This window comes from Scyliorhinus torazame, chromosome 5 (assembly GCF_047496885.1).
Source record: "Scyliorhinus torazame isolate Kashiwa2021f chromosome 5, sScyTor2.1, whole genome shotgun sequence".
Lineage (NCBI taxonomy): Eukaryota > Metazoa > Chordata > Chondrichthyes > Carcharhiniformes > Scyliorhinidae > Scyliorhinus > Scyliorhinus torazame.
The window spans coordinates 99,937,084-99,960,498 of record NC_092711.1 but is presented as its reverse complement, the minus strand read 5'-3'; the positions used below and the strand labels follow the sequence as shown (position 1 = coordinate 99,960,498).

Genomic DNA, 23,415 nt, shown 5'->3' with positions numbered 1-23,415 from the left:
GCTGTCAATACTGTGTGGGGCAGATTATCCTGAATATGAATGGATAAAGTGGGATTTATCCATTCAAACAATAAATGTTTCAGCCGTACATGAAGTAAATGGTGTTCCATCTAAATAAATATATTCAGTGAATGTTCTGTTCACTTTGAGATTAAACCCAATCGGAAAATAGTAAACTGACCAGATGCTATTTAATTTATATTATTTCCCAGTAAAGGTCACTCTAGTTATTAAAGTCCGTTTGTTAAGAACCTAATGAAGTGAGAGTGAGTGGTGTTGATGGGCCCAGTCCACAAGCCCAATAGGATGAGGGGAATTGCAAAAATAATTGCAAAAGAAAATCATTAAATTGCAGTGACACCGCCAGAATTCCTGGAATATTCTCCGAGTTGTTGACCTGATCTAAACGGAGGCGTCTCTTATGCCTGATCAGCGCCGTGTTCTGTACAGTTTAATTTGTGCTTATTTCCATTTTTTATAGGTCTCTTTCATTGCTGCCAATGAGTGGAGAAATTACCAGTTCATGACCTGTTTGAGTAGAAGATAAAACATTTATTCCTGTGATATTGTGTAATATGCCGCAAAGTCCTAATAGTGTTCCCAACACCAGTGAATGTTAGACATAGTTGGCCAGTAAAATTAGCGGCAACGATTTGGATGCTGAAGGGTAACTTTGCTGATCGCTGTGTCCGTTCCGAATCATTAACTTCTGTCAAATGTTGATGTCAATTTTATGTTTCACTGTTAACTCACTGCTCAATTATCAGGCAAGCGGGTTTCTTTTACCGCTAATGTTCACAGGACTGTCTTAGGCTCGGGGCAGTTCGAGAAATGTAAGGAGAGTCATTGTGTAATGTTAGAGTTTCTTCTTGTCTACAGACCCACATTGTACAGTTATAGACATCCGCACTGGAAATGGAATCACGTTGTTCATCCCGCATTTAGCCAGCTAACGCAATAACAATTCCTTTGATAAATTATATTTTTTGTTACTGTAATGGGATAGATACTCAGAGTATTGCAAATCAGACTGACAATCGACTTATTTCCTGACAATACCATTAATCTGTCTATGTTCATCCTCTTTTGTTGGTGTGTAGAAATAAAGGGAGTGAATTTACAATGGAATAGGTTTTTATTACCAGATGCGCAAATGTAATTTCGCCATTAGAACCATTGGGGACATTATAAAGAATCAATTCAGACAAACTACTGTCCCGATACAGAGAAAATGTCCACTTTAAATAATATCTTATAGTAAATCTCTGAGTCCATTCTGTTGGGGGTGTGCAAGGTGGGACGTGGATCCAGTCGCCGCCTCCACCAGGGAATCAACAGGCGGCGCCTGGAAACCCGCCCCTTCTGCCGGGTATTTAAATGCCGCTCACTGGGACCCGAATCCAACAGTCCGGGAGCTGGTTTGTTCACTGAGTTCCTGACACAACCATTTCCCCCAAATGACCAGAAGGATGAGGTGGGCCATTTCTCTCAGTTTGTTGCTGACTTTCTTATCCCGTGAGTAGTTTTTATTGTCCAAGTCTCTCACTGTTACTGTCTCAGTGTTAGTCTCTCTCTGGAATGTTCCAGAGTCACCAATCATTTCACCAGCATTAATCCTCGGGCTTTTTGATATATTTTTACAGGCGTCCAGTCGGAGGTTGTGTTGACTCAGCCAGAGGCAGAGAGCGGGCGTCCCGGAGGCTCCCTGAGACTGACCTGTAGAACCAGCGGCTTCGATCTTGGCAGCGACACCATGTACTGGATCCGCCAGGTTCCGGGACAGGGGCTGGAGTGGCTGGTTCGGTACAAGAGTTCATCCAGCAACAACTACGCTCCAGCAATTAAAGATCGACTTACTGCAGACAGACACAAAGGAAGAGCACATTGAGCTTCTGTCCGAACTCCTGGAATTACTACATTCCATTGGCTGTAAAGTCAACCCCCAAAAGGCCCAGATATTGGAAGAAAAGGTGGTATATTTGGGTACTATCATCACACACGGCAAACGCGAGATCGAGCACAAAAGAATTGACTCGATCGCTAAATTGCCCCTTCCCCAAAACGTTGCAGCCCTCCGGTCATTTTTAGGACTGGTTGGCTACTGCCGAAACCACATTGACGGTTTCGCCAGCAAGGCAGCGCCCCTCTCAGATCTCTTAAAGAAAGGAGCCCCCTGGGAGTGGCTTCCGCAGCATACGGATGCTGTGGAATCATTAAAACAGGCGCTCATAGCCGGCCCCGCACTACAAGTTCCCGACCCGCTTTCCCCTTATGCCATAGAGGTAGCGACCACAGACCGCACCCTTTCAGCCGTGCTCCTGCAGGAACGGCACGACCAGCTAAGACCCGTGGCTTATGCCTCCCGAATTTTAGATGCTGTGGAGCAGGGATTCTCAGCCTGTGAGAGACACCTGCTCGCAGTTTTCTGGGCAGTCCAGTACTTTTCATACATTACCGGACTGAACCCCATCACCATTTTGACCGAGCACACCCCCACCCAACTTTTACTAGACGGACGACTTAAAGACGGTACCGTCAGCCAAATCCGCGCTGCTAGGTGGACCCTTCTCTTACAAAGACGGGACAGCACAGTCAAACGGACCAAAACACACACATACTTAGTGGACAATCTACAGTACCCCGGAACCCCCCACGAGTGTGAAATCATCTCGCCCCACCATAATACAGGCCCCTTTATCGCAAAAACACCCCCCCAGAAAACTAGCCACTCCATCTTAAAGCCCCCCTCACCCGGACACATGTGATCCCATTATGATCTATGTGGATGGATCTTCCACAGTCCTGGATGGGCAACGCATAACAGGTTGTGGGATTTATGTGGAGGACGCGCAGGGATGCGCCCTCGAGGAAATCGCATTAAAATTACCCGGACACTTAGGCGCGCAGGCAGCAAAGCTTGCGGCCATCGCTTACATTATAGAGCACCCCGATTCCTTCCCCAGCCCAGCAGACATATATTCAGACAGTCTATACGTTTGCAACAGCCTCACCGAATTTCTACCCCTCTGGGAAACAAGAGGATTTGTTTCCGCGGATGGGAAACCCCTCCCCTCAGCGCCATTACTCCGCCATATTCTGAAAAAAGCCAAGGACAGGACTTTTGGCATTATAAAAGTCCGCAGCCACCATCGTTCCTCCCCCCCTGGAAATGTAAAAACCGACGCACTGGCTAAAGCAGGATCCAGGCATGGGTACTTTTGGAAGCCCCCCCGAAAGTGCCCCAGTGAGTGCGCCAGTGAGTGCAGTTCAGGTCACGCAGACTAGGATCGAAGATCTAGTAGAGGCCCAGAAGCAGGATAGCGCTCTCACTGAGATCGTGAAAGGGAAGTTTCCAGCCCCATACGAGAGGTTCAGAAATATGATAACCACACATGGCGGTGTGGTGTTGAAAGACACCCTTTATGTAGTTCCGAAGCAGGATAGGAACCAATTAATCTGTTTATTCCATGATGGTCATGGACACCAGGGAATCGATCCCACCGCAGCCCACCTCAAACAGCTTTGTTGGTGGCCTAATCTCAAAGAGGATGTATCCCATTACATTGAGAATTGCCTCATCTGCGCACAGAACAACCCAGATAGATATGCCAAAAAGGCACACCTCAGCCACACCCGGCCCATTAACGGCCCCTGGACTAACCTCCAGATCGATTTTATAGGTGCATTGCCCCCTTGCAGGAATGGCTATCAATACATTCTGGTGGTCATAGATACTTTCACAAAGTGGGTGGAAGCATTTCCAGCCCACACCAACACCGCAAAAACCACAGCCAAAATCCTAATCCACCATATTTTTACAAGATGGGGACTCCCCCGCAGTATTGTGTCGGACCAAGGTTCTCACTTTACGGGACAGGTCATGCAGAACGTCCTCACGATATTTGGCATAACCCAAAAATTTCACATTGCATACCACCCACAGTCGAGTGGTATAGTGGAGTGCATGAATCGGACCCTAAAAACCACCCGTAGAAAAATAGTCCAGCAGAACAACACCACTTGGGATTCTGTCCTCCCCATTGCGCTGATGTTTTTGCGTAACACTGTTTCCACCTCCACAGGTTATACCCCACACACCATCATGACCGGACACCCCATGAAAGGGACAGAGTACTTGTTGTGTTCAGACCTGACCAGCCCTGAAGATACGGCCCTCACCCACGAGAAAGCCGTTGAACAATTACTTGCAAATGTAAAAATGGCTCAGTTAGCAGCCGCTGTTAAACTGGGCACTAAGAGAAAACAGAGCAAGGCCTGTTTCTTTAAAAATATATATTTTATTGAAATTTTTCAAGCAAAAATTTTTCCGTTTTTACAACTCAACAAAGGATTATACATTAAACATTATTTAAATAATATAGTGAGCTTACAACAAACTAGAAAAGAAAAAACAAATAGCAAAAACACAAAATAGTGCTCCCTCCCCACCCCCCCCCCTGGGTTGCTGCTGCTGTCCTTTCTGTCTTTTCATTATCGTTCCGCGGATAGTCAAGGAACGGTTGCCACCGCCTGATGAACCCCTGAGTCGATCCTCTCAACGCAAATTTTATTTGTTCCAATCTTATGAACCCTGCCATGTCGTTTATCCAGGCCTCCACGCCCGGGGGCTTCGCTTCCTTCCACATGAATAAGATCCTTCGCCGGGCTACCAGGGACGCAAAGGCCAAAATGTCGGCCTCTTTCGCCTCCTGCACTCCCGGTTCTTCTGCAACCCCAAAAATAGCTAACCCCCAGCCTGGTTTGACCCGGACCCCCACCACCTTTGAAATCACACTTGCCACACACCCCCAGAACTCGTGCAGTGCTGGACACGACCAGAACATGTGTATGTGGTTCGCCAAGCTTCCCGAGCACCTCCCACGCCTGTCCTCCACCCCGAAAAACCTGTTCAGTCTTGCTCCCGTCATATGTGCTCTGTGTTGAACCTTAAATTGAATCAGGCTAAGCCTGGCACATGAGGACGAGGAATTTACCCTACTTAGGGCATCCGCCCATAGCCCCTCCTCGATCTCTTCCCCCAGCTCTTCTTCCCATTTCCACTTCAGCTCCTCTATCATCGCCTCCCCCTCATCTCCCGGTATATTTCGGACACTTTGCCTTCTCCAACCCATGCCCCCGAAATCACTCTATCTTGGATCCCTTGCGTCGGGAGCTGCGGAAATTTCCTCACCTGTTGCCTCGTAAATGCCCTCACTTGCATGTATCTGAAGGCATTCCCTGGTGGCAACTTATATTTTTCTTCTACCGCTCCCAGACTTGCAAACACCCCGTCTATAAACAGGTCCCTCAGCTTCCTAATTCCTGCTCGCTGCCAACACTGGAATCCCCCATCTATCCTCCCCGGGATGAACATGTGGTTATTCCTTATCGGGGACCACACGAGGCACCCGTCACTCCCCTGTGTCCTCTCCACTGCCCCCAGATCTTCAAGGTTGCCACCACCACTGGGTTTTTGGTGTACCTTTTTGGGGAGAACGGCAGCGGCGCCGGCACCAGCGCTTTTAGGCTTGTTCCCTTACAGGACGCCATTTCCAGCTTCTTCCACGCTGCTCCCACTTCCTCCCTCATCCACTTACAGACCATCGACACATTGGCGACCCAATAGTAGTCGCTCAGGCTTGGCAGTGCCAGTCCCCCTCTGTCCCTACTGCGCTGCAGGAACCCCCTCTTTACTCTCGGGGTCTTTCCCTCCCACACAAAGCTCATAATGCTCCTGTTTATTTTTTTTTTAAAGGCCTTTGTGACCAGGGTGGGGAGGCACCGAAACACAAAAATAAACCTCGGGAGGACCACCATTTTAACTGCCTGCACTCTGCCCGCCAGTGACAGCGGCACCATATCCCACCTCTTAAAGTCCTCCTCCATCTGCTCCACCAGTCGTGTCAGGTTAAGTCTATGCAGGGTTCCCCAGTTCCTGGCCACCTGAATCCCCAGGTATCAAAAATTCCTTACCACCCTCCTCAGCGGCAGAACATCTATCCCCCTGCCCGGTTCCCTGGGATGCATCACAAAAAGCACACTCTTCCCCATATTTAGTTTGTATCCCGAGAACTCTCCAAACTCCCTAAGTATCTGCATTACCTCTGGCATCCCCTCTACCGGGTCCGCGACATATAACAGTAGATCATCTGCGTAGAGCGACACTCGGTGTTCCTCTCCCACTCTAAGCACCCCCCTCCACTTCTTAGAATCCCTCAGCGCTATGGCCAGTGGTTCAATTGCCAACGCGAACAGTAACGGGGACAGGGGACACCCTTGTCTTGTACCCCTATGAAGTCGAAAGTATCCCGATCTTTGCCTGTTTGTAAGGACGCTTGCCATCGGGGCCCCATATAAGAGTCTGACCCATCTAATAAACCCCTCACCGAACCCAAACCTCTTCAGCACCTCCCACAGATAGTCCCACTCCACCCTATCGAATGCCTTCTCTGCATCCAATGCCGCCACTATCTCTGCCTCCCCTTCTGGTGGGGGTGTCATCATCACACCCAGCATCCTTCGTACATTAGCATTCAGTTGTCTCCCCTTTACAAACCCTGTCTGATCGTCATGCACCACCCCTGGGACACAATCCTCTATCCTTGTCGCCATCACTTTGGCCAGCAGTTTGGCGTCTACATTTAGGAGTGAGATGGGCCTGTATGGCCCGCACTGCAGCGGGTCTTTATCTCGTTTCAGGATTAGCGATATCGTCGCCTCCAACATTGTCGGGGGTAGCATCCCCCTTTCCTTAGCCTCATTAAAGGTTCTCGCCAAAAACGGGGCCAACAGGTCCATATACTTCCTGTAGAATTCCACCGGAAACCCATCTGGTCCCGGGGCCTTCCCTGCCTGCATGTTCCCCAGTCCTTTAATCACCTCATCCACCTCGATTAATGCCCCCGGACCTGCCACCTCCTGCCCCTTCACCTTCGGGAACCTTAGCTGGTCCAGAAAGTGTAGCATTCCTTCTTTTCCCCCCGGGGGTTGGGACTTGTATAGCCTCTCATAGAAGGTCTTGAACACCTCATTCACATTCCCTGCTCTCTGCTCCATATTTCCCGTTTCGTCCCTAACTCCCCCGATCTCTCTCGCCGCCACCCGCTTCCGAAGTTGTTGGGCTAGCAGCCGGCTCGCCTTTTCCCTATACTCATATTGTATCCCCTGTGCCTTCCTCCACTGTGCCTCTGCCTTTCCCGTGGTCAGCAGGTCAAACTCCGTCTGTAATCTTAGCCTTTCTCTGTATAGCCCTTCGTCTGGGGCCTCCGCATATTTTTTATCCACCCTCAGAATTTCCCCCACTAATCTCTCTTTCTTTGCCCTCTTGTTTCCCCTTGTGGGCTCTGTTGGAGATCAGCTCTCCTATAACCTCCGCCTTCAGCGCTTCCTCTACTACCCCCACCTGAACCTCCCCATCGTCGTTGACCTCCAAGTATCGCTCAATACACCCCCTCACCCTTCCGCAGACCCCCTCGTCCGCCAGTAGTCCCATATCTAGTCACCAGAGTGGGCGCTGCTCCCTTTCCTCTCCTAGTTCCAGATCCACCCAGTGCGGGGCGTGATCTGAAATGGCTATGGCCGAGTACTCCATTCCTGCCACCTTCGGGATCAGTGCCCTTCCCAAAGTGAAAAAGTCTATCCGGGAGTATACCTTGTGGACGTGGGAGAAAAAAGAGAACTCTTTACCCATCGGTCTGGCGAATCTCCACGGATCCACTCCCCCCATTTGTTCCATAAATCCCTTAAGCACCTTGGCCGCTGCCGGCCTTCTCCCGGTCCTGGATCTGGACCGGTCTAGCCCTGGATCCAGCACTGTGTTAAAGTCCCCCCCCCCCCCCCCCCCCATTATCAAATTTCCCACCTCCAGGTCCGGGATAGGTCCCAGCATTCGCTTCATGAATCCCGCGTCATCCCAATTCGGGGCATATACATTCACCAGCACAACTGCCTCGCCCTGCAGTCTGCCACTCGCCATCACATATCTGCCCCCACTGTCCACCACTATGTTCTTAGCCTCGAATGATACACGTTTCCCCATCAATATTGCCACCCCTCTGTTTATTGCGTCCAACCCTGAGTGGGATCCCTGTTCCACCCATCCTTTTCTTAGTCTAACCTGATCCGCCAACTTCAGGTGCGTCTCCTGGAGCATGACTACGTCCGCCTTCAGTCTCTTGAAGTGCGCAAACACCCGTGCCCACTTAATCGGCCCATTTAAACCTCTCACATTCCACGTGATCAGCCGGATTGGGGGGCCATTCACCACCCACCACCCTCGTCGACTAGCCATCCCCTTTTTTAGGCCATCTCCTCATCCAGGTCCCATGCACCCGTCTGTCCCCCTGGCAGCGCCCTCCCGCCCCGACCACCTCATCTCTTACCAGCTCCCCCTTGCACTCAGCAGCAGCAACCCAGTTAATCCCCCTCCCCGCTAGATCCCCCTCTAGCTTGATTACTCCCCCCATATTGCTTCCGGAAGTCAGCTAACTCTGGCTGACCTCGGCTTCCCCCGTTCACTCTTTCACCTCCCTGCGTGTGAGGCTCCCATCCTTCCTGCACCCGTTTTCCCGCTATAATTTCCATAGCGCGGGAAAATACCCATGCTTTCCTCTCGGCGCCGCCCCCTATGGCGCAGTTCCCTCATTCCCCTTCCCTGTCCCTTTTCCCACCGGCGCCCACATTTCTTCGTGTCCCCCCCATCGGGGGGAGAAAAATTCCCCGTCCAACATTGCTATACAGTAGCCCTCCCCTTTCCCCACTTTACATTACTGTACCACCACCTCGCTGCTTCTCTCCAAACATCAAACTTTCAAATCCAATCCAGTTTCTCTTCTTGGATGAATGTCCATGCCTCCTCCGCCGTCTCGAAGTAATGGTGCTTGCCCTGATGCGTGACCCACAGTCGCGCCGGCTACAGCATCCCAAATTTAATTTTCTTCCTATGGAGCACCGTCTTGGCCTGGTTAAAGCTCGCCCTCCTTCTCGCCACCTCCGCACTCCAGTCCTGATACACACGTATCACCGCATTCTCCCATTTGCTACTCCGTGCCTTCTTGGCCCAGCTCAGGACCATCTCTCTGTCCCTGCAGCGATGGAACTTCACCACTATTGCTCTTGGTGGTTCCCCTGCCTTTGGTCTTCTCACGAGGACCCGGTACACTCCCTCCACTTCCAGGGGGCCCGTTGGGGCCTCAGCTCCCATTAGCGCGTGGAGCATCGTGCTCGCATCAGCTCCCTCTGTTCCTTCGGGGAGACCTAGAATCCGTAGGTTTTTCCTCCTCGAGCTGTTCTCCAGGGCTTCCAGCCTTTCTATGCACCTCTTGTGTAGTGCCTCGTGTGTCTCCGTTTTTACCACTAGGCCCTGTATCTCATCTTCATTCTCGGCTGCCTTTGTATTCACTCCACGAAGCTCCATCGCCTGGACCTTTTGTGTTTCCTTCAGTCCCTCGATTGCCAGTAACATCGGCGCCAGCACCTCTTTCTTGAGCTCCTCCACACATCGTCGGAGAAACTCCTGCTGGTCCGGGCCCCATACCATCTGGGCTCCATCGGCCGCCATCTTGCTTCTCCCTTCTCTTCTCTGCCACTGCTACAAAGGATCCTCCGCAATCTGGCCACTACCGCCACTCCTTTCCATACACACCCGGGGGGACTCCTTCCTTCGTCACCTCACACTGGGTTGGGTGGGAAAGAAATTCCGTTGGGGCTCCCGATAAGAGCCCAAAAGTGCGTTGGAACGTGAGGTGCCGTAACGTGCGACTTAGCAGTGCATCACCGTAACCGGAAGTCGGGGTAATGGAATTTCTAATGCTGACTGAAGACAATGGCTTTGGTCTTCCAATTTTTAATTGGAGGAAATTTCTGTTCATCCAGGACCGGATGTGGGACAAGCAGTTTGATAATTTAGTAACAGTGGAGGAATGGGGAGGGATGCGGGTGAGGTAGAGCTGGATGTTGTCAGTGGACATGTGAAAACTACACTTTTGGATGATGTCACCTCGTGGCAGCATTTAAACGGTCTCTCGTCAGTGTGAACTCTTTGATGGGACACCTGATCCCAAGAACCTTCAAAGCACTTCCCGCATTTTCTGCATTTAAAAGGTCTCATCATTGTGAATCTGCTGGTGTGTCAGCAGTTGGGATGAATGAGTGAATCCCTTCCCACACTCGGGGCAGGTGAAAGGCCTTTCCCCAGTGTTAACTCGCTGGTGCATCAACAGGCTGTATGACTGAGTGAATCCACGCCCACACTCGGGGCAGGTGACAGGCTTCTCCCCAGTGAAATGAAATGAATGAAAATCGCTTATTGTCACAAGTAGGCTTCAAATGAAGGTACTGTGAAAAGCCCCTAGTCGCCACATTCCGGCGCCTGTTCGGGGAGGCTGTTACGGGAATGTGTCGATGGGTTACCAGGTCAGATGGGTAATTGAACGCCTTGCACAGTCCCCACATTTCCATGGTTTCTCCCTGCTGTGACTGCACTTGTGTTTTGACAACTCACAGAACACGTGTACGGTTTCTTGCCACTGTGAACTGTGATTTTTCCTTCCATGTTCAAAATCTGATGATATTCAGGTTACGATCAGTTACACGACTGTCAGATTTTGATGTGGTGTTTGGTTGGAGTTTCCCAATTGCTGATTCCCAATTCCCACATCCTTCCCTGCTGATACCCTGTGAAACTGATTTAAAACAGAAAATAGGGAGTGAGAGAGAACCCACAAAAACACAAAGGCAGGTTGGGAAATTGAGCTGAATGTATCTGGTAACTTGTGGGGCCGGCACTGGGAAAAAGTGACTATGAAAACTGTTGAAAGTGAACTAGTTTGTTATTGTCCTTCAGGGAAGGGAACCTGCCACCCGGTCTGAGCCCACACAAGATTCGGGCCTCTGCAAGAACACAAGAAATAGGAGCAGAAGTAGACCATTCGGCCCGTCAAACCTGCTCTGCCATTGAACACGATTGTGGCTGATCTTGGTCTTCAATTCCACTTTCCCGTTAGCTCTCTGTGTCCTTTGACTTCCTGAGAGACCAAAAATCTCACCATCTCAGCCTTAAATATATTCAACGATGGTCACAGTAACTTCATTGCAGTGTTCATTTAAATCTAATTGTGACAATAATGATTCTTATTATCATCCACAACCCTCTCGACTCGAATTTTATGTGAGAAACCGAGTGAGAGAGAAAGAGAGTGAGTAGTGGGGGAGAGAGAGAATCAAAAAGATGATGGAAAGGGAGAGAGTGAGAAAGGAGTGAGGGTAACAGCAAACAATGGACCAGCAACTGAATCACAATTTGACAGAATCTCCTAAACACTTAACCTCCACCATCTGGATGGACAGGACAGCAGATGTATGTGAACATCACCACCTGCAAGTTCCTTTCCAAGAAAGGGAAAGTCAGGGAACCAAGAGGTGAAGTAATCAGTGGGAAGCGTAGCTGCTTAGGAATACAAAAAAGCACAAAAAGACAGAACTCAGGAGAGGTTACAATAGTCCCCATCCCACAAAATATGACACAGTGTATGGAAAGGCTCAGTAAACCAAGGTCCACCACACTAAGAAAACAAAAAGGGACGGTCAATAGAGAATTAAAGGTGCTATATTTAAATGCGCGCAGTGTACGGAACAAGGTAGACGAGCTTGTGGCCCAGATTGTGACTTGCAGGTATGATGTGGTAGGCATCACAGAGACGTGGTTGCAGGGGGTTCAGGACTGGCATTTAAACATCCAGGGATGTTAAATAAAGGTAACTACAGGGGCATGAGGGAGGAACTGACGAAAATCGACTGGGAGCAGACCCTAGTGGGAAAGACAGTAGAACAGCAATGGCAGGAGTTTCTGGGAGTAATTGAGGACACAGTACAGAGGTTCATCCCAAAGAAAATAAAGGTTATCAGAGGGGAGATTAGGCAGCCATGGCTGACAAAGGAAGTGAGGGAATGCATCAAAGCAAAAGAGAAAGCCTATAATGTGGCAAAGAGTAGTGGGAAGTCAGAAGATTGGGAAGGCTACAAAAACAAACAGAGGATAACAAAGAGAGAGATAAGGAAAGAGAGGATCAAGTTTGAAGGTAGGCTAGCCAGTAACATTAGAAATGATAGTAAAAGTTTCTTTCAATACATTAAAAACAAACGGGAGGCAAAAGTTGACATTGGGCCGCTCCAAAATGACGCTGGAAATTTTGTGATGGGAGACATGGAAATAGCCGAGGAACTGAATAAGTACTTTGCGTCAGTCTTCACAGTAGAAGACATGAGTAATATCCCAACAATTCCGGAGAGTCAGGGGACAGAGTTGAATGTGGTAGCCATCACAAAGGAGAAAGTGCTAGAGAAACTAAGAGGTCTAAAAATTGACAAATCTCCGGGTCCAGATGGGCTACATCCTAGAGTTCTAAAGGAGATAGTGGAAGCGTTGGTGATGTTTCAACAGTCACTGGAGTCAGGGAAAGTACCAGAGGATTGGAAAATCGCTGTTGTAACCCCACTGTTCAAGAAGGGAACAAGGAAAAAGATGGAAAATTATAGGCCAATTAGCCTGACCTCGGTTGTTGGCAAGATTCTAGAATCCATTGTTAAGAATGAGATTTCTAAATTCTTGGAAGTGCAGGGTCGGATTAGGACAAGTCAGCATGGATTTAGTAAGGGGAGGTCGTGCCTGACAAACCTGTTAGAGTTCTTTGAAGAGATAACAAATATGTTAGACCAAGGAGAGCCAATGGATGTTATCTATCTTGACTTCCAAAAGGCCTTTGATAAGGTGCCTCACGGGAGACTGCTGAGTAAAGTAAGGGCCCATGGTATTCGAGGCAAGGTACTAACATGGATTGACGATTGGCTGTCAGGCAGAAGGCAGAGAGTTGGGATAAAAGGTTCTTTTTCAGAATGGCAACCGGTGACGAGTGGTGTCCCGCAGGGTTCAGTGTTGGGGCCACAGCTGTTCTCTTCATATATTAACGATCTAGATAACGGGACTGAGGGCATTCTGGCTAAGTTTGCCGATGTTACGAAGATAGGTGGAGGGGCAGGTAGTATGGAGGAGGTGGGGAGGCTTCAGAAAGATTTAGACAGTTTAGGAGAGTGGTCCAAGAAATGGTAGATGAAATTCAACGTGGGCAAGTGCGAGGTCTTGCACTTTGGAAAAAAGAATAGAGGCGTGGACTATTTTCTAAACGGTGACAAAATTCATAATGATGAAGCGCGAAGGGACTTGGCAGTCCTAGTCCAGGATTCTCTAAAGGTAAACTTGCAGGTTGAGTCCGTAATTAAGAAAGCAAATGCAATGTTGTCATTCATCCCAAGAGGCTTGGAATATAAAAGCAGGGATGTACTTCTGAAGCTTTATAAAGCATTAGTTAGGCCCCATTTAGAATACTGTGAGCAATTTTGGGCCCCACACCTCGGGAAGGACATACTGGCACTGGAGCGGGTCCAGCGGAGATTCACACGGATGATCCCAGGAATGGTAGGCCTAACATACGATGAACGTCTGAGGATCCTGGGATTATATTCATTGGAGTTTAGGAGGTTGAGGGGAGATCTAATAGAAACTTACAAGATAATGAATGGCTTAGATAGGGTGGATGTAGGGAAGTTGTTTCCATTAACAGGGGAGACTAGGACCCGGGGGCACAGCCTTAGAATAAAAGGGAGTCACTTTAGAACAGAGATGAGGAGAAATTTCTTCAGCCAGAGAGTGGTGGGTATGTGGAATTCATTGGGCGGTGGAGGCCGGGACGTTGAGTGTCTTTAAGACAGAAGTTGATAAATTCTTGATTTCTCGAGGAGTTAAGGGCTATGGAGAGAGAGCGGGTAAATGGAGTTGAAATCAGCCATGATTGAATGGTGGAGTGGACTCGATGGGCCGAATGGCCTTACTTCCACTCCTATGTCTTATGGTCTTATGGTCTTAAGACACACACTGTTGAACTTGTCTGAAATCCAGAACTGGATGAGTGAACACATTGCCTTTCATCACCGCTACAAACTCCACTCCCTTGTTACCAATTCCATCCCTGTCAAATGTCTGAGGCTGAAGCTGACTGTTCACAACCATGGTGAAATATTTCACCACCAGATGAGCTCGTGACCACAGATCTACATCATCACCAAGATTGCCGACTTCCACCTCAGGAACGCAGCTCGACTCCACCTTAGTCTCTGTTCATCTGCTGCAGAAACCATCATCCATTCTTCTGTTAGCTCTCAAACAAATTATTCCAACGCACTCGCAGCCGAACTCTAACATTAAACAACCCCCTCCATCCCATCCAAAACTCTGCTACCTATTTACTTACTCACACCAGCCCCTGTGCCCACTGATCTGCAAAGGCTTCCTTTTAAAAGGCACAAAAAGTTTAAATTTCTCATTGTTTTACTCCATGGTAATGATCATCCTGATCACTGTAATTTCCTCCACACACACCCCTTTGAGATCGCTGCACTCATTTAATTCCAGCCACTTGAGAATTCCTGATTTTAATCTCTCCACCATTACTTAGTTGCCAGGGACTCCATTTCTGGAATTTCCTCCTTCAAACTCTCCGGTTCACTTTCCTCCATTAAGATTGTCCTTAAAATCTAATATCTCCTCTTGTGGCTCAGTGTCAATTGTTACTTTGTAACGTTTCTCTGAAAGTCTTCAAAGTTTTATTCTGTTCAAGTCACCATATAAATTCGAATTATTGTCACAGCCCTGGACATATATTCTGCCCCAAAATAGGAATTTGTAACTCAGAGTGAAGCAGTTTGCTGGACATTCTGTCATGAAGGAACGTTTCAAAAAAATGTTGCCCCCAACAATGATGGCCACTGAGCCTGCCCTCTGCTGCTCGTGCCCCGATAAAGATGGCGGGGGCACTGCCGCTAGTGATCCAAATAAGGATCCCGATGGCGCATGCGCGCCACTGCCAGTACCAAATAAAGATGGCGGCCGCAAAACCTTGTCTGTGAGAAAACTGCAGCTCCCGCTGAGATCCTCAGGTCCCGGCAGGTTATTTTTCCGGATTTTTGGTCTATCTAACATGTACACGAAGCGTGCCTAACGACCCTCCTGATTTATCTCTCCCTCCGTCCCGCCATTCCCACCTTTACGGATTGTGGATACGAGAAAGAAGCTTTTGCTGTGTCACCATTAATCACACTGCGCATGCTTCACTCAGCCCAGTCCCGCCTCCTTATTCACGCTGATTGATTGGAGGACCAGTCAGACTGGATTGGTCCTCTGGACCCGCCCACTCTTCGGCTATTGGTTCGATGCTGCCGTCAATATTGTGTATTGTGAGGTTCAGGTGAAAGGTCAGTGTCGGGTTTTCCAAACCCCCAGTGCGGTCCCAGCGCCGAATGTGAAACAGTGAACAGTCTCCACTCTCACTATCCGCCGCTTCCGGCTTCTCTCCACAAACAACGTCACAGAGACCAAGGGGGGAGACACTGACCCAGTGACAATGTCACTGCATTAGAGGAAAAGTCTAATGGCACCCCTCCTGTTCAAAAAGGCAGAAAGTCGGAAACTAGTTAGTTTAAAGCCTGTTGTTGGGAAACTGTTGGAATCCATTATTGAGGAAATAGTAACTGGACATTTGGAAAGTCAAACCGCAATCCATCAGTCAGCGTGGTTTTGTGAAGTGTTTGACTCACTTGTTGGAGTTCTTGGAAGATGTAACAGGCCAGGTGGATAATGGGGGTCCTGTGGATGTATTTGGACTTCCAGAATACAGTTGATAAGGTGTCACACGAAAGGTAATAAACAAGGGAAGATCCCACAGGGTTGAGAGGTAATATATTAGCTTGGATTGAGGATTGGCTAACCAACAGACAGCAGAGAGTGGGGTTAGATTATATTAGATTTATTATTAGATAAACCGGACCGACCTCCTCAGAAGACAAACATGGGACACAACCGACAGAATACCCTTCGTCGTCCAGTACTTCCCCGGAGCGGAGAAACTACGTCATTTTCTTCACAGCCTTCAACACGTCATTGATGACGATGAACATCTTGCCAAGGTCATCCCCACACCCCCACTACTTGCCTTCAAACAACCGCGCAACCTCAAACGAACCATTGTTTGCAGCAAACTACCCAGTCTTCAGAACAGTGACCACGACACCACAAAACCCTGTCATGGTAATCTCTGCAAGACGTGCCAGATCATCGACATGGATACCACTATTACACGTGAGAACACCACCCACCAGGTACGTGGTACATACTCGTGCGACTCGGCCAACGTTGTCTACCTCATACGCTGCAGGAAAGGATGTCCCGAAGCGTGGTACATTGGCGAGACCATGCAGACGCTGCGACAACGAATGAACGGACATTGCGCAACAATCACCAGGCAGGAATGTTCCCTTCCAGTCGGGGAACACTTCAGCATTCAAGGGCATTCAGCCTCTGATCTCCGGGTAAGCATTCTCCAAGCCGGCCTTCAGGACCCGCGACAACGCAGAATCGCCGAGCAGAAACTTATAGCCAAGTTCCGCACACATGAGTGCGGCCTCAACCGGGACCTGGGATTCATGTCACATTACATTCATCCCCCACCATCTGGCCTGCGAAATCCTACCAACTGTCCTGGCTTGAGACAATTCACACCTCTTTAACCTGGGGTTACCCCATCTCTGGATCTGTAAAGATTTAATCACCTGCTAATGCTCGCATTCCTAGCATTGTTTGGCATCTTTGAATTTGTCTATATATGTGTTTCTGGAACAGACCTCTTCATTCACCTGAGGAAGGAGCAGCGCTCCGAAAGCTAGTGACATCGAAACAAACCTGTTGGACTTTAACCTGGTGTTGTAAGACTTCGTACTGTGCTCACCCCAGTCCAACGCCGGCATCTCCACATCATTAGATTTATTGACACATATCTTGAGGAAAAACATTTTTACCCAGAGGGTGGTGAGGGTCTGGAATGCACCGCTGAGGAGGGTGGTAGAGACGACTTGCCTCACATCCTCTTAAAAGTTCCTGGATGAAGACTGACACATCATAACATTCAGGGCTATGGGCCAAGTGCTGGCAAATGGGATTAGGTAGGTGGGTCAGGATTTGATGTGTTGGTGCAAACTCGATGGATCGACGTGCCTCTTCTGCACTTTTGCTGATAATACAAAGTTCGGTGGCATCGTAGACAGCATTGATGACAGCATAAAACTGTAAGAAGATAATAACAATAATAATAATCACTTATTGTCACAAGTAAGCTTCAATGAAGTTACTGTGAAAAGTCCCTAGTCACCGCATTCCGGCGGCTGTTCGGGGAGGCCGCTGCAGGAATTGAACCTGCGTCCAATCTCTCCCTATAACTCAGTCTCTTGAGTCCTGGCAACATCCTTGTAAATCTCTTCTGCACTCTCTCCAGTTTAATAACATCTTTCCCATAGCAAAGCAACCAAAACTGAACACAATACTCCAGGTGCGACCTCACCAACGTCCTGTACAACTGCAATATAACTTCCCAACTTCTACACTCAATGCCCTGACTGATGAAGGCCAAAAGCCTTCTTCACTTCCCTATCTACCTGTGACTCCACCTTTAGAGAACCGTGCACCCGAACTCCAAGGTCCCTCTGTTCCACGATATTCCCTCAGGCCCTACCATTCACTGTGAAAGTCCTACCTTGATTTGACTTTCTGAAATGCAACTCCTCACACTTATCTGTATTGAACTCCGTTTGCCATTTCTCAGCCCACTTTCCCAGCTGATCGAGAGCCTGCTGCAATTTTTGATAACCTTCCTCACTGCCGACAATACCACCTATTTTAGTATCATCTGCAAACTTACTGATCATGCCTTGTACGTTCTCATCCAAATGGTTGATATAGATACAAACAGCACTCTCCTAGTTACTAATCTCCGAGTTACTCCCTACTTAGTTAATTACTCCAGTTTCTCAAATTTAGAACAGATTCCCAACCAGCGAATCAGCTTTACTCTGAGGTAAGTTATTTATATTTACTCTTCCGAAGCTCCTCCTCCCCGGATTCGGGCCAAATCCGCTCCCTGCCGACTAGGCCGTATAGTCCCGAGGTAAGTTATTTATATTTACTGTTCCAAAGCTGCTCCTCCCCGGATTCGCACCAACTCAGCTCCCTGCGTTGGTGAGATTCATACATGGGTGTCTTGAAAATCGTTGGGACAGTAACTATCCTGTAAGGTAACGAGTCATTTTTCTTCCCAATTGGCCGAGGAAGGCAGTGTGTCACAAGGATGGATGTGTTGGCCGGACTGGAGGATGGGGGAGGTCATGTGATCAAACCTCCAGGAATACATTTAATCAAAGTTGATGAGGAGAGAATGTTGTGAATTTCTGTCCTAAACTGACAGTGCGGTTTCTGTAAATTTACAGGATAATGGAAGTGGAGGTTTAACAGACGGGAAAAGCAAACCAAACGTCACATCACGATCTGACAGAGTCACTCGATTCATGAGAACCTGAATTTCAGCAGCATTTCGGTGTGGAAGGTAAAAGGTTTGTCTGTTCTGTCTGTGAGGGAAGATTTCAGGTCTCAGTGTGACTGGAAAAGCCCCGAGATTCACAAACCCTGGTTAGACCAAACCTGGAGAACTGTGTTCAGTTCTGGGCAACAAACCTGAGGAAGGATAGAATGGCCTCGGAGGGAGTGTAGCTCAGATTTACCTGAGTGATATCTGAACCCCCCGGGGTTAAATTACGAAACTAGATTACACAAAAGAGTCAGAGACATGATGGCACAAAGAACGGCATTCAGTCCATTGAGTCCATGCTAGCTCTCTGGAGCAATCCAGTCAGTGCCATTCTCCTGCTCTATCCCTGTATCCTCACAGGTTTATTTCCCTCAGATATCCAATTTCCTTTTGAAATCAAATCATTCATTGTGTCTATTTTCAAACTCCCTCATAGGCAGCATGTTTCAGGTCATTGTCGCTCGCTGTGTAAAAACATATATCTCATATCACCTCATATCTCCTGTACCTTTTACATACAAACTCGGAACAGGCCACTCGGCCCCTCGAGCCTGTTCAGCATTCAATAAGATTGCGGCTGATCTCATTCTAACCTCAACTCCACATTCCTGCCTACCCCTGATAACCTTTCACCCCCCTTGCTCATCAAGAATCTATCCAGCTCTGCCTTAAAAATATTCAAGGTCTCTACTTCCACTGCCTTTTAAGGACGTGAGTTCCAAAGTCTTACAACCCTCAAGAGAATAAAAAATTCCTCATCTCCATCTGAAATGGGTGACTCCTTATTTTGCAACAGTGATGCCCTCGTTCTAGATTCTCCCACAAGAGGAAACATCCTCTCCACATCCACCCTGTCAAGACCCCTCAGGATCTTGTATGGTTCATTCCAGGTTTTACCCAAAACTTTAAATCTGTGTCCCGACTGCGTGTACGATCAGTGAATGGAAACAGAGTTTCTTTGTCCACCTGATGGAAACCTGGCATAATCTTGTGTCCCTGAATCAAATCTCCCCTCAACCTCCTTTACTGGAACCATTCTGGTAAATCTCCTCTGCACCTTCTCCAAGAACCTTCACATCCTTCCTGAAATGTGGTGACCAGAGTTTTATAAAGATTCATAAGAATTCCTACAGTGCAGAATCATAGACTTTACAATGCAGCGGGAGGCCATTCGGCCCCAGGGGTCTGCACCGGCCCTTGGAAAGAGCACCCGACTTAGGTTTAAGCCCATGCCTCCACCTTGTCCCCGTAACCCAGTCACCCCAACTAACCTTTGAGGCAATTTAGCGTGGCCAATCCACCTAACCTGCACATCTTTGGACTGTGTGAGGAATCCGGAGCCCCCGGAGGAAATCTATGCAGACACGGGGAGAAAATGCAAACTTCACAGAGGCAGTCACCCGAGACTGGAATTGAATCTGGGATTGTGGAGCTGTGAGGCAGCAGTGCTAACCACTGTGCCACCCCATAGCCGCACCTAACCTGCACATCCCTAGACACGAAGGGACAATTTATCAAGGCCAATCCACCTAATTTGCCCGTCTTTGGACTGCGGGGGGAATCCGGAGAACCGTGTGGAAACCCACGCAGACACGGGGAGAAAGTGCAAACTCCACACAGACACACAGTCACCAAGGCCGGAATTGAACCCGGGTCCCTGGCGCTGTGAGGCAGCAGTGCTAATCACTGTGCCACCAGAAGCATATTTTCAGTATCAATATTACTGTTTATGAAGCTCAAGGTAGAATTTGCTTTGCTAACTAATATGTGGCAAAGCAAATGTTAATATGTCGTGTAGATATACAAGATCCCTCTTCACCTCTTTCTCTCTCCTCCCAAAGAGGCCAGTTGGGTTTTTATGACAATCCAGCAGTTTTCATGGTCACTTTTTCCCAGTGCCGACCCCACAAATGACCAGATTCATTCAGCTCAATTTCACAACCTGTCTTTGTGTTTTTGTGGGTTCTCTCTCACTCCCTATTTTCTGTTTTAAATCAGTTTCACCGGGTGTTCGAAGGGGAAGCTTCAAAGTCCAGAAACTCAAACCAAGCATCACATCAGGATCTGACAGAGTCCTCAATTTATCATATCCTGAATATCATCGTACTTTGAACATGGAAGGAAAAAGCATCGTTCACAGTGGAGAGAAACCGTATACGTGTTGTGTGTGTGGACGAGGATTCACTCGATCATCAGGCCTCACAAGCCACAAATGCAGTCACACTGAGGAGAAACCGTGGAAATGTGAGGACTGTGGGAAAGAATTCAATTACCCATCCAGGCTGGAAACTCATCGCCGCAGTCACACTGGGGAGAGACCATTCACCTGCTCCAAGTGTGGGAGAGGATTCACTCAGTTATCTGCCCTGCGGAAACACCAACAAATTCACACTGGGGAGAGACCATTCCCCTGCTCCAAGTGTGGGAAGAGATTCACTCAGCCATCCGCCCTGCGCAAACATAAGCGAATTCACACTGGGGAGAGACCATTCACCTGCTCTGAGTGTGGGAAGGGATTCACTCAGTCATCGGCCCTGCAGAAGCACCAGCGAGTTCACACTGATCAGAAACCTTTTCAATGTCCTGACTGCAGGAAGAGCTATAAAAGTTCTGGGGAACTGATGCTCCATCAACGTGTTCACACTGACGAGAAACCGTTCAGGTGCTCTCACTGTGGGACTGGGTTCAGACGATCATCTCACCTCACTGTACATCAGCGAAGTCACACTGGGGAGAGGCCGTTTATCTGCTCCCAGTGTGGGAAGGAATTCACTCAGTCATCCAACCTGCTGACACACCAGCGAATTCACACTGGGGAGAGACCATTCACCTGCTTCTGGTGTGGGAAGGGATTCACTGAGTCAGCCACCCTGCAGAACCACCGGCGAATTCACACTGGGGAGAGACCATTCGCCTGCTCTCAGTGTGGGAAGGGATTCACTCAGTCATCAGCTCTGCGGAAACACCAGCAAATTCACACTGGGGGGGGGCCATTCATCTGTTCCTGGTGTAGGATGAGATTCACTCAGTCATCTGATCTACAGAAGCACCAGCAAATTCACACTGGGGGGAGGCCACTCACGTGCTCCACGTGTGGGAAGGGATTCACTCGGTCATCCGACCTGCGGAAACACCAGCGAATTCACACTGGGGAAAAAACATTTGCCTGCTCCTGGTGTGGGAAGGGATTCACTCGGTCATCTGACCTGCGGAAACACCAGCGAATTCACACTGGGGAGAAACCATTTGCCTGCTCCTGGTGTGGGAAGAGATTCACTCAGTCATCCGACCTGCAGAGGCACCAGTCAGTTCACACTGGAGAGAGGCCATTCACCTGCTCCACGTGTGGGAAGGAATTCACTCAGTCATCCGTCCTGCAGAGGCACCAGCGAGTTCACACTGGAGAGTGACCGTTCACCTGCTCCAATTGTGGGAAGGGATTTACCGCTTCATCCCACCTGCTGACACACCAACGAGGCCAGATTAACGGCGTTCAAAAATCATCTTGACAAACACATGGATACAGAGGGATACGGCACAAGGGTTTTGGCCAAGGTTGGTATCATGACCGGTACAAGCTTGGAGGGCCGAAGGGCCTGTTCCTGTGCTGTATTGTTCTTTGATCTCTGTGCAGTAATTGAACTTTGCTGTGACTCACATTCAGGACTGAACCATGTTCATTTGGGTCTCTTTCTGCTGATAACAAACTCCAGCCCATTTTCAGGGGCTAATATTCTGGCTAAAAGTCAAATAAATTAGATTTGTGTTAAATACGCAGTGTGTTGAAACTTTTTAATATCTCTGACACAAGTTAGTTCCTTTTGAAGTTCTCTCGCTCTCCCCTGTCTCTTCCATCCTCACCTCCAACAAGAAGTGTGAGGAGCTTGTGGAGCTTCTTTGTGACTAAGATTGAGTAAATCCGATCAGCTGCCTCTGCTGCTTCCCTCCCTTCCACGAGCTCACCCGACCAAACTGTCTCTAAATTTCATCCTTTCCTGAGCACTGAACCCACATCTTTCTCTAGTTTCTCTCCCATCTCCCCTCATGCCCTCTCATAGCTCATCTTTCCATGAGACCCAGCTGCTGCTCCATCGACCCTATTCCCACTGAGCTACTGATCAGCCAACTACCCTGTGTCCACGGATATTGTCAACATTTATCTCTCTTCAGGTACTGTCCCTCTGTCCTTCAAATCTGCCATCATCACCCCCTCCTCAATAAAACAGGTCCTTGACCCTGCCATCCTTACAAATTACTGCCCCATCTTCAACCTCCCTCTCCTCTCCAAACCCTTTGAACATGTTGTCACCTCCCAAATCCTTGCCCATCTTTCCCAGAACTCCCATGTTTGAATCCCTTCAATCAGGTCTCTGCCCTGTCACAGTGAAATACAAGAGACAAACAGAATCTTACCCGGAGAGAAAGACAGACAATCCGGGAGCTTGGATCCAACACGGATATGTTCATAAGACCAGAAGCAAGGGTAGCAGCACAGTCATTATCGAGAGACAACAATACCTGCTGGAGACAGACAGATAAACAACATGAAACACAGTGCTAAGATCCCTTGACTCATATACCCGAGACAGGAAGGAGAATTGGAGACGGACTGGAAGAACTGAAAGACTCCAGACACATTAACCAAAAACAGATGGAATATCTGAGGGGACAAAAGGCCGAATCAAGGAAGTTCTACCTGCTCCATAATATACCAAACACATAAAGATTATTATTATTATTGTCACAAATAGGCTGACATTAACTCTGCAATGAAGTTACTGTGAAAAGCCCCTAGTCGCCACACTCCGGTGCATGTTCAGGTACACAGGGAGAATTCAGACTGTCCAATTCACCTAACAAGTCTTTGAGGACTTGTGGGAGAAAACCGGAGCACCCGGAGGAAACCCATGCAGGCACGGGGAGAACGTGCAGAATCCGCACAGACAGTGATCCA

At 48.5% G+C, this 23,415-nt stretch overlaps 1 protein-coding gene and 3 long non-coding RNA genes across 8 annotated transcripts in view; 1 reads left to right on the top strand and 3 right to left on the bottom strand.

Annotated features, from left to right (window-relative positions):
- LOC140419167 (uncharacterized) overlaps positions 1-23,415 on the bottom strand; it is a 415,920-nt gene that overhangs the window by 93,163 nt on the left and 299,342 nt on the right. The gene's annotated exons all lie outside the window — the stretch shown is intronic.
- On the bottom strand, positions 1,117-14,933 carry LOC140419161 (uncharacterized). The gene is made up of 2 exons (XR_011945569.1): positions 14,304-14,933; positions 1,117-1,856 (listed from the first exon to the last, which is right to left on the bottom strand). It is a non-coding gene; the product is annotated as an uncharacterized lncRNA (long non-coding RNA).
- LOC140419160 (uncharacterized) lies at positions 14,934-22,232 on the top strand. Of its 5 annotated transcripts, none has more exons than XM_072502925.1 (3): positions 14,934-14,998; positions 18,364-18,479; positions 20,460-22,232. In XM_072502925.1, the coding sequence occupies exon 3, from the start codon at positions 20,576-20,578 to the stop codon at positions 21,869-21,871; it is 1,296 nt and encodes a 431-aa protein (XP_072359026.1). In that variant the 5' UTR covers positions 14,934-14,998; positions 18,364-18,479; positions 20,460-20,575; the 3' UTR covers positions 21,872-22,232. The 5 variants fall into 5 exon arrangements, with proteins under 5 accessions (XP_072359026.1, XP_072359028.1, XP_072359029.1 ...); XM_072502927.1 differs by having other exon boundaries at positions 14,946-14,988; XM_072502928.1 differs by lacking the exon at positions 14,934-14,998 and adding an exon at positions 15,005-15,747.
- On the bottom strand, positions 16,853-22,987 carry LOC140419162 (uncharacterized). The gene is made up of 2 exons (XR_011945570.1): positions 22,875-22,987; positions 16,853-17,167 (listed from the first exon to the last, which is right to left on the bottom strand). It is a non-coding gene; the product is annotated as an uncharacterized lncRNA (long non-coding RNA).